This window comes from Hyalella azteca, unplaced genomic scaffold (genome assembly GCF_000764305.2).
Source record: "Hyalella azteca isolate HAZT.00-mixed unplaced genomic scaffold, Hazt_2.0.2 contig9850, whole genome shotgun sequence".
In the NCBI taxonomy this organism is placed as follows: domain Eukaryota; kingdom Metazoa; phylum Arthropoda; class Malacostraca; order Amphipoda; family Hyalellidae; genus Hyalella; species Hyalella azteca.
Window position 1 is genome coordinate 26,304 of NW_025939909.1, and position 18,330 is coordinate 44,633.

At 37.8% G+C, this 18,330-nt stretch overlaps 2 protein-coding genes across 2 annotated transcripts; both read left to right on the forward strand.

Moving 5' to 3' along the window:
- Positions 1 to 4,578: 4,578 nt before the first annotated feature.
- Positions 4,579 to 5,296, forward strand: LOC108671409 (salivary glue protein Sgs-3-like). The gene is made up of 2 exons (XM_018158955.1): positions 4,579 to 4,665; positions 5,039 to 5,296. Exons 1-2 carry the CDS (start codon positions 4,579 to 4,581, stop codon positions 5,294 to 5,296), a joined length of 345 nt encoding a protein of 114 aa, XP_018014444.1.
- Positions 5,297 to 5,310: 14 nt separating this feature from the next.
- On the forward strand, positions 5,311 to 17,292 carry LOC108671410. Its single transcript, XM_018158956.2, has 8 exons — positions 5,311 to 5,491; positions 6,008 to 6,111; positions 7,174 to 7,365; positions 8,178 to 8,314; positions 8,492 to 8,861; positions 10,511 to 13,145; positions 13,559 to 14,062; positions 14,578 to 17,292. The coding sequence occupies exons 1-8, from the start codon at positions 5,311 to 5,313 to the stop codon at positions 15,948 to 15,950; spliced, it is 5,496 nt and encodes a 1,831-aa protein (XP_018014445.1). The 3' UTR covers positions 15,951 to 17,292.
- Positions 17,293 to 18,330: the final 1,038 nt, after the last annotated feature.

Sequence of the window (18,330 nt, forward strand, 5' to 3'; positions counted from 1 at the left end):
CGAAATTCATTTATCTTGCAAATGATTCATTTTTTTCTAAAGGATTTATTTTTATTTATTATTTCTTTACGAAATTAATTTTTCTCACAAATGATTTATTTATTTCTATTTTCTAAAACAAATTTCCATTGAAATTGAGCAAAGTTTTATTGATATTATTTTCTCTCGCACAAAAACTAACCATGTGTTCGGATGAGTTTTGGAAGGATGATGAATACCAGAAATAATGTAATTGAAATTTGCTAGTTTCTGTGAGGTAGCTTAATTGTTTTCTTCCGAGTTGAAATTATTTCTAGTGAATCCAAATGGTAACATTCTAAGTCAGTTGAATACTTGTACACAACTGCTAAGATGCAAGGTCGCTTGCTGATGCTGTTATGCTGCAAAAATAAAAAGTATTTGAATGCGTATATATCGTACGTAATCTATATATCTTATATATAGTGTAAATATATTTTCTATGTCAAGGTTATAATAAAAAAATTTTATCCATGGATAAAATGTAGATTTCAATATTAATATCGTTGCACCGGAATAATTTATTCAGCCATATCCTAGTTCTTTCTGATTTACAAGGTAGTTTCTTTTCCACAACTGACGTCATCATGATTATCAAGTCAGTTATTATGATTAGGTACATAAATTGGTTCATGATTCCTTTGCTATCTTTTTTTTTTCAATATAATATAGACTTAGGATGGTACGCCAAATACTAATTCCGCAATTTAGACCTGAAGCCTCATTACTTCGATAAATTTTTCTTTCTAAATAACTTTAAATTTTTATTTAGAATTTATAAAGCCATGAAACTTGAAACCCCAACCAGTTGCTCACAGTTTTAAAGGATGTGTGTATTTTGCTTAAAATAAAAACGGATTCATAAACTGATAGAACAAACATTTTTTTTATGCAAGAAATATCATAAGCAAAAAAAGACGACAGACGAATGCTTGCCGAATGCGACAGGCGGCAACCCCCCTCCCCCGCCCACACAGGCGACAGCTGCAGTTTTTGGTCGCAGACAACAACTGAACCCAATCTCACAGTCGCCTGTCTGTCTGCCTTCTTTAATTGGCTTTGGGTCGTTGACTCTGAGATTCTATAAAACAGACTCATGCAGCTGAATACTGACTTGTAATGCCGGACACTGACTAATAAAGCTGTGCACTGACTTTTAAGGCTGGACACAGACCCTGAAATAATCGAAAAGTATTGATCTAACGACTGATTTTGGGACATGAAGATTATCACTTGCACTAATGATCAAGAGAATGTTGATTCCGATACCAAAATTCGAAGTTCTAATTGACCGTTGAGTTAGATCAAAATGTCTAGATTTACTGACACGCCGGCGATTGGACATGGACTTTTTTTATCTCGATACAATGGCACTGAGACGGCAGGTCACTTGTCAAGTTGATATTGAATATAAGGAATATCTCGTACACTTGCTCGGTTGCTGAATTATCCGAAAACTTCTAATGATCAGAAGTCGATACTCATGCAGCGATCATCCTATGACATCATTAATGGCACTGCTATGTAACAAATATTTCTTATAAATTATCGAAAGTAATAAATATTAGCATAGTTCATTATCAGTTTGAACGTACGTTGCTGCAATTGTTTAACTTCAAGTACTAATTGTCTTTCTATGGATGTTATTTATCACTTCCTGATAGGTAATGAAGTTAAAATGGTTTTAAAAAAATGATGGCAGGCTGGTATAAATGAGCCCGATTATCACGATCTGTCGTTAGGAAACGCTGTAATACTCAATCTACGGAATTCAAAGAAGAAGTTTCAGTACCCAAGCATTCGCCCTCTCATGGTGATCCTTCATCTGAACGAGGGTAGAGTTTACACGAAAAAACTTCAACAATTTTATAGCATATAACTTGATGTAGTTAACTCAGGCTATCAGGTAATTAATAGAAAAATCTATTGATTCATTGGCTCCGGCGTTTTCAAGGAATTTTTCTAGATGAACTTTGAAAAACTTGCGTGAGCGAAGATTGTATATAGCCTCATTTTCTTAGCAGTAACAAATTGATGTGCTGGCGGATTTTCAAGATTTAGGTTGTCGGCATGCCCGATCGAAATCTTTGTTCAGTGTAAAAACCATAAAATTCCTTTTAGTTCAATAGTGGTGTTGATTATTTGGGTTTCGGTGCAACTCAAGCACCTCTTTCAAACTCATCATTCAACATTGATCACCAAAAATTAATTGCACGTCCTTAGATTTATTCATTTAAAATTCCCGATAATTCTAACACCTAGGCTTCCATCGGGTGTTGCAAAAATTGGCAGTTAAAATAGTTGGACTCCTTAAAAATAATTTATATAGTTAATAAACTGTTCCATATCCTTGAATTGAATTAGTAGAAAAAAATCTGGTCGCAAAGCATGCGGCAAAAATGTCTCCAACTGTATATAGTGTTTGTAGTAATTCTGGCGATTTATATTACAAATATTACTGATGAAACAGTTCTGAATTGATTAATTTTCAGGATGAAAACATCAATGCTGGCTTTGCATTACTATACCCATGCTATTCAGTAATTAAGCTATTAACAGAATAATGTTTTACTCTGTTACTTTCAAAATATTCATTAAATCGTATGACATGCTATATTATTAAATAGAAAATATTTGTGCAACATTTTCATCAATGTACATGAAGAAAATCATTAATAGGTAAAACGTATATGACTTGTTTATTTATCAAGATTCGTTGACATGACAGGCTGTCTGATTTACATCAATGTTATGCCGATAGATTTGCATCAGAAGTATGATGTAAAGCCGTGAGAGTTCATCAACGTTATGATGGCTCCAGGTTCTCTGACAGAGGGGCGTGTGGAAGCAAGGCTCACAGTCCATCCTCTTGAAATGACGTGAAACTCGATCCTGTCTCTGCTTAATTTACAGTCAGAGCTTCTCTCGCGACCACGATCTGCCAGGCCAGCATAAGAGATCGATGACGTATAGTGCTGCCTCGACCCCATGCAAGACGTCGATGACGTTATGGGCTTAATGCTAGTGACGCATAAACTTTACACGAAAGTGACACGAAAAAATTAAATGCGATACACAGATGCCCTAAACGGCTCGCACTGTGAAGCTCTCGACGAATATTGCTCAACTTGAGTTACTGGCGAATTAAAGTTTTTAAATTTCGGTAGTTTTAATTAATAAATAATTGTCTAGGTACGCAGCATTGTTCTTGTAAAATTCAGTTTCGTAAGTTTTAACTTCCTTTGAGCAACATACTTCCAGTGCCAGCAACTTGACTATTGAATCTATATTGAAGCTATATAATATTGAATAATAATATTATTATTGACATGTGTCAATAACCTAAAGCCACGCAGCAATGCAGTCTACACACATAAATCTTTGCTGCCCAAAAATTGAGGACTTACAACTGCACTACTGGCACAATCTTGCTCGAAATGTTTCGTTTGATTAGCATTAAAACTTCATGAATCTATTTTGTCTAGAAAAAATTTAACTTTTTGTTTTTCGATTATTTACTACAAGCTTTACAAGAAATCTAAGTTCCCATTCATGTTAGGAATGATGTAATATAACTGCTTTTCTGACAGGTGAGCATTTATAACAAGTTCTAATGCAATTCTCTTCACTCTGGTAATTAGTAATATTTTTGAGAGGAATTTTGAAGAATATATGCGACTTTTTTAGAAAGTTATTGTGAAAAAATGTTCGCAATCAACGGTTACTGAAATTAACTTAAAATCAAATCTATTGTAATTTACTTTATTCAAAATTATAACTTTTTCTTTGATTATCTGTTACAGTTTTCAGAATCGCCGTATAAACATTTGCTAGCATTGCGTGAATATCTTTGAATTTCCCAACAGACAACGAGTGTGCAATTTTTCGATATGTTCGCGACGGGCTCAGTAGCTCCATCAAGTGAAATCGTCTATCTTCGATTTCAGATTTTGGATTAATTACACAACAAGCTCGGGGCGAAGAACCTGGTTGGTTACATCCGTTGTTGATTTGAACATTAAAAGTGATGTCTAATGTAATATTCATATATCTGAGAGCATGCAAGTCCTCGAACGATATTCAGTCATATTTTGGCATCAAATTATACTGTACAGTGTAATGAATACTTAATTTCGCTCAATCATAGATGATCTCAGTTGCTGAAGAAACATGCGTCAAATCAATATACACGATATTTTTCATCTTCCATAGATGCAAGGATTGCTTCATTATTAACTTTGTCTCAGGAATGTAACCTACCGGCTTTTCGAACTGTTTACGGACATTGAAGTTTATCGAGGATTTCTAAAACTACGTCTTTCAACTAAATCAGTAGCTAACCATCCGAGTGAGACATGAAATTCATAAGAAATAAGCAAGAAACTGAACGACTCATTTAATGAATACTAGAAACACAGCGGATGGTATAAAGGCAGGGATGATACCAATTTACATCAGAACAGGGAACAAGATCTCAAGAAATGTTCTGTCGTTTTTATTTGCTTGCCCCCTCTCTGTCCGCAGCCCAGCAATACGAATGAGACTCTTCGCGAGCCCAATATGGCTGATGGATGTTACCCGTTACTTCTTTCCGCTTCTACAGAATTGAAGCCAACGGATCCTGATATTCATGAGCCTATTGATAAGGTCTTTAGTGTATTGACTTGTGCGAGGAAAGATATGGCTTCCTATGTATGTGCTATAGCAAAATATTTGTTAGAGAAAAAACTGTAAACGAAATAATTTTAGATAATTGGATAATTTTAGAATTTGGTGTTGGTACTGCGTAATGTATTGGAAATTATTAATCCGGCCAATAAAACTTTCAATATATGATTCTTGGCCCCGATTTAATAAAATGACGTACAACTGTAAATGATCCAGCGAATATTTCTGCACTATTGTCTCTGCGTCACGACTTCATGCGGCTGGAGCCTCTTAACTCGGTAAACTTCTGGTTTGAAAATAAAGTAACGTAAATCATTATCTGTTGACAATCTCTATTGACATCGTTTCGAAGCCGTATGGTCTTATTTCCGAGGCCACACCAGAATTGGAAGCGAGAAAACCCGTGTCCGGAAAACCCGCGTCCGGAAAACCCGTGTCCGGCAAACCCGTGTCCGGCAAACCCGTATCCGGAAAACCCGTGTCCGGAAAACCCTTATCCGAAAAACCCGTGTCCGGAAAACCCTTATCCGGAAAACCCGTGTCCGGAAAACCCTTATCCGGAAAACCCGTGTCCGGAAAACCCTTATCCGGAAAACCCGTCTCCGGATAACCCGTATCCGGAAAATGACTCCGGAAGAAAGTCGTCGGGAGCGCGAGGCACGGTCGGTGGCGCTGGAGAAGGCCTACGTCCACGATGTCTATGACCAAATTTCCTGGCACTTCGGCACCGACCAGGCCAGAGCCTGGCCTAAGGTCACCAAGTTTCTGGAGGATCTCGAGCCAGGGTCTCTGGTCGCTGATGTCGGTAAGTGCATTAAATGTCAAAGTAGTAGTTAACTGAGGGTAATTATGTGTATTTTTTAACGATTAAGAGGTGGAGTTTAGTCTAGGATGCATCACTATTGGTGCTGTCGAGACACGTTTTTTTATAGAGCAAAATATCATAAATGAAACTGATACCTCTGCAAAAGCTTTCGCTTCACATTTTAAGACCTTGAATATCTCCATCATTCATTTCGTGTTTTGGTGGGAAATCATATTACAAAAAAGTATAACGTATTTATTGATAATCATGTTCTCATAATAAATGATTATAATATCATTAATACAAATATAAAAAATCGCTATTAGTTCTATTCAAGAATGAAATTTGATCAATAGTTTATTGGAAAACGTGCTAATCTGGTTATATTTTTACATTTAGAAATTTTCTTTTAATTTTTCTGGCTCATAATAACTAAAAACCGTGATATTAGTGCGTCAGGTCTACTAAACACTCGCCTAGTGAACTAAATTCATTGATCCTGATCTATCGCCCCAGGCTGTGGCACCGGCAAGTATCTGGCAGCAAACAAGCAAATTTTCAAGTTGGGGCTCGACCGATGTGCCAGTGTCGCTAAAACTGCGCGACAGAACAACTTTCAGGTTTGATTTACCTTGCAGTATAAGAAAATCATAGGAAGTTTATAACTCGTTTAGAATTGAGAAAGATTCCTTTTAGTTAAGCATTCATTACCTAGGTTAGTCCTGCTAACGTGACTGTGATATCAAAATAAACTCTAAGTGTTTTGTAAAACATCGTCAATATACACTAGTTATCTACTATTATCATATACCGCGTTTGTAGTCGGCGAAATTCACCTGCTCATATGGGTGCTGGGCATTCACTATAGGATCCGTTTGTCTTCTGCTATAATGCCACTATTATTTTTAGAATTTTTTATTGTGAATAAAAAATATGTTAATATTTTTTATTAACATATTTTATTGACAAAGTTAAATATTGTGCGAACAAAGAATGGAGATTACCAGCAGGTCCTTAATTATTAATATACATTTGTTTGATGTTCTCGTACGCAATGTTGATGATAATGTTTAAGATATATTTCACTAGCATCATTTGCTTACTATGGAATAAGTCAGCATTGAATTAATGAATATTGAATTCTAACTAATAGTGTCTATCAATGTAAACTAATTCAAACTAATAGTGTGGAATGCTTCTGTTAATTTTCATGATTAACAGATGTAATTTCTTTATCAGAATTCTTTACACAACCACAATTTATTTATTTAAGAACTTTGTAAATGTGTCTATTTACTAACTGTTAAAAATAGTATTTATATTGTTGTGCAATAATTGAAGCCTAAAGGGGGAAATTTATTTTATTTATTTTTTATTTAAATTTATTTATTTAATGAACAGAGGTACAATTAATCTTAATCAATTAATAAAGTTTATTAAAAACCAAGCCCAACTCGTTAGCAGAAATCATATCTTACAGTCTACTGCTGTTTCTTACTAATCATTCATCATCCCTCTGGCAGCTATTAATGAAATAAAACTGCCGGACTATATAAAACTAACTATATTAACATAATATAATAAACTAATAAATAAAACTAATATAAAATAAAAAAAATAAAACTAACTAAGTATATAAAACTATAAATTTTCGGAATGCCAATGACAATTTCATGAAGCAGCTGCTGATGGCCGACAACCTGTGTCTGCCACTGCGAGACGAGAGCTTGGACGCGGCTCTCAGCATCGCAGTCATCCATCACTTCGCGACCACCGAGCGCCGAGTGCGCGCTATAAGAGAACTCGCCAGGATACTTAGGATCGGCGGCCGACTCATGATCAGCGTGTGGGCCATGGAGCAAAAACATAGGAAGGTTAGTGTGTGGGCCAGGGAGCAGAAACATAGGAAGGTTAGTGTGGGTGCCATGGAGCAGTGTGTGGGCCATGGAGCAGAAACAGACGAGAGCTTGGACGCGGCTCTCAGCATCGCAGTCATCCATCACTTCGCGACCACCGAGCGCCGAGTGCGCGCTATAAGGGAACTCGCCAGGATACTTAGGATCGGCGGCAGACTTATGATCAGCGTGTGGGCCATGGAGCAGAAGCATAGGAAGGTTAGAGTGTGGGCCATGGAGCAGAAACATAGGAAGGTTAGCGCAATGCTTTGCATATTGGAGTTGTGTTTTATTTTTTTTGCGTTATTTATAAGCGTAATCCAACAGTGGAATCGAGTTTCAGTTTCAGCGTATTTTTTAAACAGAAAACTAATTTCCTATAAAAAAATTGAAGCAGCTAGTGAGGGCGCAGAATTTTTTTTTGAACTGATGTTTTTTTTATAATCAAAGCCGTTTATTACACAATGCGGTACAAAAAAAATTGTTAAATTAACTCGCGGTGTCATTTTCTTTGCTTTCATTTTAGGGTCCATGCGATATAATTAAATATTTGGAGTCGATGCAACAACCTTCTGATGAAATTAAGAAACAAAGCCTATGTAATAATTTCTTAATATTCTCATTAATATCCTATATAACGAATATAGTCTCACTATTAACCCCACTAATTCCTGCAGTGTTGCGACTCTACCGGTTGAACTCAACATCATTATGCTGTGTAATACGCTTAAAAAGATACCAACTTTTCACAAGTTCTACATGTCAGAATGTAATCGTTTTCAATGGCATAGTTCGAGTCACAAGACGTGTTGGTTCCGTGGCGGCGTCCCGACCATCTCTCGTCCAGTGACGACAAGCCTTCGTCGGGTCCCGACCCCAGCGACCACACCAGCGCCGGCCTCACCACCACCGACGAGGACGACAGCACGTCAGGTGATGTGAGCGTTTAGAGCAATTCCAAAAACCACCTGTTTGAAAATTATGGTAGATCGATAATGATCAGATTTGGATTATAACTATAATCAGATTTGGAATATATATTTTCTTCGTTTGCCAAAAGTATTGGCAAATGCGCTCCATAGACTAAACTCTAATCGTTTTACAGACAAAGACCACGGCGCTCAGCGAAGAAGCGTCCTACTAAGAGCTGCAGTTCGGCAGGTCCATCAAACCTCCCTTGCACCTCGTGCAGCTCCGGAGCCTCCATGTGTCGGGACTGTGGAGCCATTATCCCGATGACTAACTTCCCGGTAAAAAAACCTCGAGGATCACTTCATGCTGGAGAAACAAGTTCGAGTCCTCCGACGACTACAGACGATCCAGGGGCATCCGACCCGTGCCCATCATGCGGGTCTAGAAGTCGGCTGCTCTCGTGTGAAGTGGCATGTCCTGGTGGTCTGTCTTCGTCGCACAGCTCGTCAGACCTTAGCAGCCCCAACGAGTCGTGCTACAGCTTCGTCAGGAGAGCCCTACAGGTAGACCCACTGACGTGCTGCTACAGTGACTCCTCCTCGTCCTCTGCCGGAAAACAGGTTCATGTTGTTGGCTTTTGACCCCAAAAATTATTCGCCTTCCAATTCGGTCCGTTGCTGTTGTTTTATTCTTCCTATTGGTGTGAATGCAAGCCTCGAATTCGCTCCCTCAGTTTAATCTTATTGTGATTTTTGATCTTTAGTATCTCCTCACAATGGCATTTTTTTATCTCTATATCCCCAACTTCCAAGCAAGGTCCGACAGCGGTATATATTGGACCGAGATGCCCAACATGAGATTTTTTACGTGTGAAAACCTGTTACACCGGATTAAAAAGTATGCATTATTTTTTGATCGCTATCTGACCTTGAAATGATTAATACACGAATACTCCTTTTTGCTGTGGCTTGATGTTTTTGATTCCTGTCAAGATCTCAATCTCAGCTGAATTTTAGCAATATTTTCTAAAAACATTTTGTGCTTGTTCCGATATTAATTTGATTGTATGGGTTCGAGTTCATCCTGCATAAGGTCTGCAATTCCTTTTCTAGATAAAAAGTAAGCACCATGACTACATTCTTGAACAATAACCGAATTACATCTTATACTGAATCACAACATATTGAAATTCGACATTCGTTATTCAGTACACGATGTTTCGCTAACGACAAAAATCGGTAAATATGTATTGCCACTCATAAACATAAGGAATATCGAATAATATAAATCAGGAGCGAGAAAAGTGCTCTGTCACCTTCGCCTGTAATCCCCTTTATTCATGTTATAACATTTTATCGCTGTTAGCCTTACAAAAATGAATTTAATATTTATTTTATCGCACCAATCTCGTTTATTCTCTTGCAGAAATAATTTTGTTTTTGAGATCTTCCTCCTTAAAAAGGTTCACAAACAAGAGATTATTACCGAAACAGCCTTGAAGATAAAAGAAAACGCGTCATAAACCCCGAATCAGACTCTCAGATTCCCGAAATGCCGGACACGTAAAGAACTTTCTCTCGCAATTACTTCTTATGTGCAGAAAATATTTCAACCGCCAAACTTCGATGTTGAAAATATGTAATTATTATTAATATACACGTGCAATTAATGACCAGGGCCCATACTTTCAAAAAAAGTCAAGAGATCGTAAGTTCATCAGCCAATCATTGACGGCCTTTCGAGCAAAATCCACCTATCATAGACAAGAAAATTGTGCGTAAGTACTTACGTTCACTTTGCGAGTTTTGAAAGTATGGCCCCAGAGAATTAGTTTATTTAAAGTACATGAGAGTGGAACAATCTCTGATAATTTAAATCAACGAATTCTCTGGTCATTAATTGATCGTGTATAAACAAGCAAATTCTGTCATCTAATAATAATTTATTGTTAATAGTGTACTTCCTGATCGTTATTCTTGTTAGTCTCGTTTCTTTGTTTAGCTATGCCTATAGATTAATGAGTCAGTATTTGCACTTCAGATCTGCATCCTACTTATCTCTCTTTGTAATCTTCAAACATTATTTTATAATCTCGACAAACCAATGAATAAAGATTAACGATGACAATTGACCTCAAATATTTATTTATTGAGTCCAAAAATACATGCATTTTAATTTACCAAAATGTTCAATCCTCTTTCTTGAACCGCAGAAACTGACGAGCGGTCGACGAGGTTCATCTGGTTCGAGTTCTTCGGGGAGATCTTGGTTCCTGCCAGGAAACGGGTTTCGATCGGAGGATTGGACGAATGGCAGCAGTGGAAGCAACCGAAAAAGAATGCCATTTCGGCGAGGAGGTTCTACAGATTCTCAAGAAAACTTGGATGATGTTCCAATCGAACTCCGTCACCTTGAACCGGAGGACCCGGCTATGCTAGACATCCCACCTTCTCCTGCTGTACATAGCGGGTTTTCATACGCTAATTATGATCAACTCAAAGATGTAAAATCCAGGAGTTTGACAGATTTGGTAAAAACAACACCTCCAAGACAAAATTCCGAGGTAGGTTTCGGCAGCTCATCGGACTGCTTGACGTCAGTTGACAGCCTGTCGAATGTTATTAGATCAAAGTCAAGTTCTTCATGTTTATCATTGTCGTCTCCTCTATCGGCGAGCGGAGTGAGTGCAGCTAGTATCGACAGTTTTCATACTAAAGATTCACTCAGTTCAGAAAATGTTAGAGAAGCTTCTGTTATGGACTCACCGAAGTACGCCGCCTTGCACAGCATTGACAGCGGACTTGAAATTGAAGCTCCTCTTGCGACTTCAAGAAAACGACCAACACTAACTAAGCAGAAAACGTCTATCAACGAATGTGAATTAGAAACTCATATACTTATCGAAATAAGCAAGCCCGAGAAAGTTACCGAGCCCATTAGAACAGTTTCTGAAGATGTCGTTGAAGATAACAAAGATTATTTAAGTATTCCGAAAGGGTTAGGGATAATAAAGCAAAGTTCATTAAATGATGAATTTATCTATCCAGACCGGTTCATGGAAAAAGAGAAGATAAAACAAAGCATTCAGAAACAAAGCTCCTTGAACGAAGACTTGATTTATGGAAATAAGGAACAGAAACACGAATCTTTGAAAGATATTCTTTTTAAGGCACAAGTGAAAAGATTTCAAGTCATTCGTGAAAGCTTTGAGAAATTAAGAACAGCAAGCTTAGATCGTTTCGAAAAGGAACGACCAGATTCACTTAAAAATGGTATTGTAAAACTGCTGCAATCGTGGAGAAGTGAGCTCATGCTTGGCAAAGGATTAAAAAAAGATGGCAAAACAACTGAATGTGAAGCCTCGGAAGCCACAGCTGAAACCGTCAGAGAATGCAACATCATTCAAAAATTGTTGAGACGCAGCAGTGGAAGCACGGAATATGACGAAAGCAGAAGAAATAGTTTTGATGACAAAAAGTCTGGTGTTTTTGAACCAGGAGAAAGGAAATCATCAAGAGAAGATGGTTCTGATAGCTCTAAAGAAAACAGTTTTCAAAGTGACACGAGCATTGACTCTGAAGATAGTTGCGTGTCAGTAATTTTCGTTCCAAAACCTGGTCAGCCCACTCCGGTCAGCATCAATGAGAGGAATCGTTCTTTATCTTCTGAATCGTCTGAGGGCAATGAAAATCCGCTGTCGCCCAAATCTCCGAAATCTCCTAAGTCTCCTAAGTCTCCAGGTGCAACTGCTTGTGCCGGCGGCCCATCTAGATATTTTCCTCCTGGGCGCTTTCTTGGACCAAAAATAACTCCAAAACTTCCATTGGGAGTGCCTTCTACATTTTCTTCTGTGTTACCTGGATGTTCATCTTTGGATGTTAAAAAAATAAGTCCGCCTTCAGCTGAAAAATCGTTGCATGTTTCTAACGTATCTGTGATCTGCCAGAAACCTTCGTTAGAGAAAGCTGAATTCTTTTTTACTAAACCCTCTCCACCAACGTCAGAAACTTACAGAGAGTTGTTTCGTCAAAATTCTTTGACCTCCCAAGCCATCATCGAAGATGTAGTCAAGAGTGCAACCAATGCGTCTGGACTTTCTTCAACAAAAATCACATGTCTTCCCCATCAGAATAGTGGAAAATCTGTCTTGGTGACACAAAGCTTACATTTAGGTAGTTGTGACACAATGAATAGAACTTCTGTGGTTCGGAAAGAGTCAGCAGCTTTAACAGTTAATTCAAAAAGTCAGCCGGAGAGTAGTGGCATCGGAGGAAAGTCGTCTTCTGTTGATGGTTCAAGCGCTTCCTCTTTATTCTTGAACTCTGGTGCCACTGTTCCACATGTCGCAGTAAAACTTTCTCATAATAATGAATTTAACCCAATTTTAAAGAGAGATCCAAGTTCCACGAAACAGCTATCTTCTCTGCTTCTAGGAGAGAACGTAGAGATCATTCGTAAGCCTGCAACGGCTGGAAACCGAGATGTACAAATTGTTAGGAAAACAGTGCCTCGCTATCTCACCTTCGAAGTATTTAATCCTGAAACTGATGATTTGGATAGCGACAACTCTTCTTCGTCTTCATCTTCAACATCATCTCCAAGTACCCACTCAGAAAGTTCTGTAATCGAAAGAGGCTGGCCGACTGAAAAAGACATCGAAGAATTGGACAAGGAAATTAAAAGATGCGAGGAAGAAGAAAAAATAAGAAATATGCAGATTTATCAGGCACTGGAATTAGAAGCTTTGGAGACGAGCCTCCACTCGGCAGATGCTCCGAAGATGTCGTTAGTCGAGCCAGTACACAAAATGGATACAATTCGGGAAGAGACTCCAGGCAGCAGCAGTGGTAAGGGGCTGTTAAATACAATAAAAAATATAACTCAGTACTCACTGCAGTGAGTGACAGAGAGCGCATTTTCTCGTCGACGAAAACGTGAAGTCACGGAACGATAGACAGACGGACAGACAGACGGATGGACATGGCGAGCACAATAGTGTATTTTTTCCATAAATGAGAAAATGCGGTAAAAAGATTCAAAATCAGCATATACTGTACATCAGGTTTTCCCAACTGTCATTTGAGTTGACGGGCAAAGTAAATTGTTGGCTATCTTTGAATTTCATCACAATATATCTCTAAAGTTTATGCTTATGAAATTATTCACGAACGAGTAATACTTAAATTTGGTTAGTAATTATGATACAGGATTTTCAGCAATTATTTCCATATTAATGAAATTGAACTGCTTACTCCAACAGGAAACATTACCAGAAAACCTCGAGGACTTCCAGTTCCTCCTATCAGAAGTCCTCAAGTTTCCAACTCAGAACATCCTATGGTGTCCCGCGCGCCTTCCCTACATCCATCATCATCATTAATTCCCCTCGAAACAAAACTCTACTCCCAATTTGGTCACCGATCTGCTTTATCTTCATCGATTCCTCCATCTGTCAAAAGTCACTCCCTGACAAGTTCTCCACAACTCAGAGGCTCTTCAAGTGGGCATGTCAGCAGTTTGAAAGCTGCTGAGTACAACGGGAAACAGGGAAACACACCTCGTATTTCAGAGCACAGACCTGTAGAGCTTCGTACTGTTCAAGGTCTTCAGTGGAAAGACAATCTGCATCCCTTGGCATTCAGCACGCTAAGTTCTTCAAGTCACAAGCCCGTTGGAATTGACAAAAATTTTAGGTCTTTGGAAGGTTTGAGTTCAGAATGCTCCTCTAGAATATCTTCCGCTTCTTCGCCAACTAGACAACTCAGTACGTTGATTAAGATAGAAATATATTGTGTAAATAGTTGCATTGTGGATAGCCACTTATTCATATCAATTTTTATTTTAAATTTAATTGGTATTTCGTTTCAGTCAATTTAAACGCTTCATGAGTTGAACTATATTAAAAAAGGTATAAAAGTTTTCTGAAATCGCATCGCAACTAAATATTTCAAAATAAATTTACTACGCATAAACTGGTTACCCCCCATGCACAATAATTTTATAATGAGCTGAAAATCACATAATTGTTAGTGGGCATCCGGCATTCCGTATTATACTTATATAGAGAAGTGAATATTGAATAGACGTATCCATGCTATTAAACTCCTGGGACATTATTAGTAGGCTTCAAACATGCAAGCCAACTTTTTAAATGCATATCAATTGAAAACTTATTTTACCAACATTTCTTTGTCTCATGTCTTGCTTTAGACCTGAAAAGTCCAATTTATTTGCTGCTTTTAGGACACAGTAAGCTAATGCTGCTGGATCATATTCCAGGTTCTGCACGGTCAGAGTCGAGGCGAAGGAGGGCCGCCCAGTTAAAAGGGCGTTTGAATATCGTTGGTTCAGGCAGAGGTCCCATACCTCTGTCGATACCTGGCAGCGGGAGAGCGCCGATCTCAATCAGTGGCAGGAGTTCCTCGACCAGTTGTGCTTACTCTTCGGTCCGCATCAATGCTTCAGGACCCAGAAGAAACACCATCAACGCAATTCCGATAACGGTTCCAGAGCCGACGTCGACCTTAGATCCAGCAATGGAAATATTCTCGCCGGAAGACCATGTTTCGAAAATATCAGTAGTTACCCCGCCCTTTTGTTCAGTGAAAAATGACGTCATTTTTCGACCAGAAATTGATGATCTGGCAGCGGTGGAACCTAAAAGGCATAATTCAGTAGTGAATGAATCAGGTAGGGTTTGTCTAGATCGTAAGTCTAGGGTTAATAATACTTTTCAGAAGCAGAGCTCGTTTGAACTCCCATCAATACTTCAAAACTTATTTTCTAGCTCTAATGCAACCTCAGTCCCAAAGGATCCTACGATTGATAAAACTTCTAGAAATGAAGGTAACTTCTCTAGTCTAGCCTCTCTTTTTCCATTAAAGCTCAGCCAGGAAAATCTCACAGTGGGAATTTCTCATATTTCACAGTCGTGCGATCAACGGCCTAGAGCCTATTCACTAGATAAATTCAAGTTACATAAAAGTGATAGCACAACACCTTTGATACAGTCCAAGGAGCTGAGTTCACAGAATCTTGAAGCATTTGATAAAGAAAATGTCCAACCCAAAACTGATGTGAATTTAATAGAAAATGCTCCAGAATCAAGACAAGAAAATCGTAGAGTTAAGACAGAAAATGAAGTTCAAAAACGTTCTTCGGAGAAACCAGAGTGTCAAGTGTGTGCCAAAGAAGCACAAAAGCGTCAAAAGCAGAGAGAAGAAGAAGCCGTTGCCTTGCAAGTGGCAAACGCTCGTCGTTTGGCGAAGCGAAGAGAAACTTTCAAGCCACAAGGTTCTTTGGACTCGGCTCAAAGCGACCGTACGTCAACAGGGTCTGTCAAGGGATGGTCACCGTTCCTGACTCGAAGTGGATCACTAGACTTGGATATAGATTGGCGGGAGGACGGTAGAAAAGTATCCAGGAATGGTTGGGGAGCAGGGGATAATTCTCTCTCTACTTCCCAGGACTCCCTACAGTCAGACACAGGTGGGGGCGCTCCAACACTGCATCGTTATTATCACGTCTTCAAGGACAGAGAGTTAGATCAACTTATCGAAAAATATGTTCAAAACTTGCACATCATCTCGTCGTATTATGATCACGCTAACTGGTGCATTATAGCCGAAAAAGTACAGGTTTGGACCATATGAGCTTTAAGTACCTCCTACATATATCAGTATCAATCTATTGCTTGAACTTAATTAGTTATGAGTGTCTAACGGCATAGTGTAAATACATAGCAACTGTGGCTACCTTACAAAAGTTTATCGGTGAGTTAGGTACATTAGTGTATATTTCACAGTGTTCGTATTTTTTTAATGTTTTAGTCACTGATTTATACGTATATTGAAAAAGTCATATCAGTTAAAGGCCTCATTGCAAACCCATCTGCAAATTAGAATCAGATGCCTTTAGTTTAGTGTTTCCACATTCAGATATTTAATGTGATATGTATTTTAATTGATTGAAAAACTATGTGTGGCCAAAGCTTGTTTCTGACCACGTTAGAACCAACAGAGATGTTTTACTTAACAATCACATTGCTCTGCGTAGCCTCACGATTAATGATGTCATTTGACTGGAATGCAATGAATTGGAAGACTATGCGGACTAATTGATTTTTTTTTATTTCGTATCAACTGTGGGATTCAGGAGGATGTGAAGCTTGCAAAGTTTCCCCACTGCGAAATATTTTAATTTTTCCCGCTTTTCAGATAAGGAAACGAATGTTATTTTCGACACTGTCCACAAGTTATCATTTCAAAGTTCTAGGGAAGAGGGAATTCAACAAATAAACAGATCATTAATTAGCTCGAAACTAAAGGCCTAGAATTTTAATTGAGAAAAACTCCTCGTATTGATAAGAATATCTTGAATGCGCTTCTGCAAATTTGATTCATCTATGCACCAATGTTGTAGTCATTTAAACTGAATAAATGCAACTTCTGGACCAATTTTTAACGAGCGGGGGAACTTTTTTTGTCTTGGGGCGATATTCTACTATTGAAACACACATCGATTCCACAAATCCATCAGGTACGACAAATCGCACTTATAAATATTTTTATTCAAAATTGCATTCATAGTGATCGTTGTAATTTTATGCCAACCACTTGAACAGCTTATAAAGATTTATGCAATTCTATTTTGAATATGATTTATATTTAGAAAAGATATGACTGACAACGATGCCACAGATTTCAAACTTTATCAAACCCAAATTTTTGAAGCAGTTTTTTCTGGTCGAATTTCATTTTTGGTCTCTTATTCTATGAAGGAAATTTCAACAAAATGCAGAAAGAATGCATGAAAAATGCATGACGAATGGCAAAAAATCCTTACTCGTGTAATATGCGTGTAAGAACGGCTGAATGAGGTAAAATTTTTTTTTTCGGTGGTTTTCAAGACGCATTTCTGGTTAACAATTCTGTTCCGTTAACTACTGCCAGTGACAGTAATAGTTTTCCCTTTTATTTTAAGAAAAAGTTACTTTGTGGAAAATTTTTTTTATGCAAAAAGTCTCTATTGATATTGAAAATAAATTTAAATCACCGAATATATTTCAATACATTGCTTAAAATAGGTCAGTCGATACTTCGACAAATTTTCTTTCAACGAAATTATGCACCTATCACACGTATCTCGCGTTTCAGCGAACATTTGAAATGACTTTTTTCAAATACCCGTGAAAAATTTTGTCCAACATGTATCGTTCGTACTGTTTCAATTTTCCAAATTTCTACCAGTGATATTTCCCGTAAAAGGAAAATGAGAAGATTTCCCATTAGAGTAAATTGTTGCTGTTTAAATTGTCGAGATAATGTTTATAAAGTTGATTTTATGTTCCAGGTTTTTGTTGCAATAGTCGAAGGATTAATATATGTGTTCTCTTTTCGCTCTGAGGTTTAAAATTAAATTAAGTATCATTACGTGTGGTTATCCTTTTGTTAGCCTCTGCTATGTTTGAATGGAGGATAGCACCAAGATCGGCATAGCAAGTTGCGGGATCGAGGCACATTGAGCCGTGAAAATTCTCTAATGTCGCCTGTAAGCGGTACTAGCTGGTGTCAGCCGTAGTGCCATAAAAGAATTATAAATATTCGACATTAGGAAGTCTCTTTCTTTGAATAAAAGAGAATTTGTCTTTAATAACAATCAAGGCAAACACATACCATACTGTTTGTAAAATAAAACTACAAGAAGCAAAATAACGGCACTGTCAGCTATCCGGAGTTTTCACTGACCTCATATTTACCGGAAATCTTGGTAGTTTAATTAATTCACATTTGACATATGCAAATAAACGTCATCCTTCGGGATTCAATGTAGGATACTTAATGTACCTTAAATTAAAATATTTTTCTTGGTATCTGCGGAACTTACATTTCTCTCACGAACATTTCTTCTGACCAAACATGTGTTTTATAAATGCGCTTTCATTATATATTTTGTGGAAGAACCGATTGAGTGGTCAATAAAATTGAAACAAACCTATTATTTCGAGTTCTCCATGTGCGTTTTAATATTTCC

Coding starts and splice junctions, on each gene's coding strand:
- LOC108671410 (XM_018158956.2), top strand. CDS start 5,311: ATGACTCCGGAAGAAAGTCGTCGGGAGCGCGAGGCACGGTCGGTGGCG. Junction 5,492..6,007: donor GTCTCTGGTCGCTGATGTCG/GTAAGTGCATTA, acceptor CTATCGCCCCAG/GCTGTGGCACCGGCAAGTAT. Junction 14,063..14,577: donor TTCGCCAACTAGACAACTCA/GTACGTTGATTA, acceptor ATCATATTCCAG/GTTCTGCACGGTCAGAGTCG.
- LOC108671409 (XM_018158955.1), top strand. CDS start 4,579: ATGGCTGATGGATGTTACCCGTTACTTCTTTCCGCTTCTACAGAATTG. Junction 4,666..5,038: donor TTCATGAGCCTATTGATAAG/GTCTTTAGTGTA, acceptor ATCGTTTCGAAG/CCGTATGGTCTTATTTCCGA.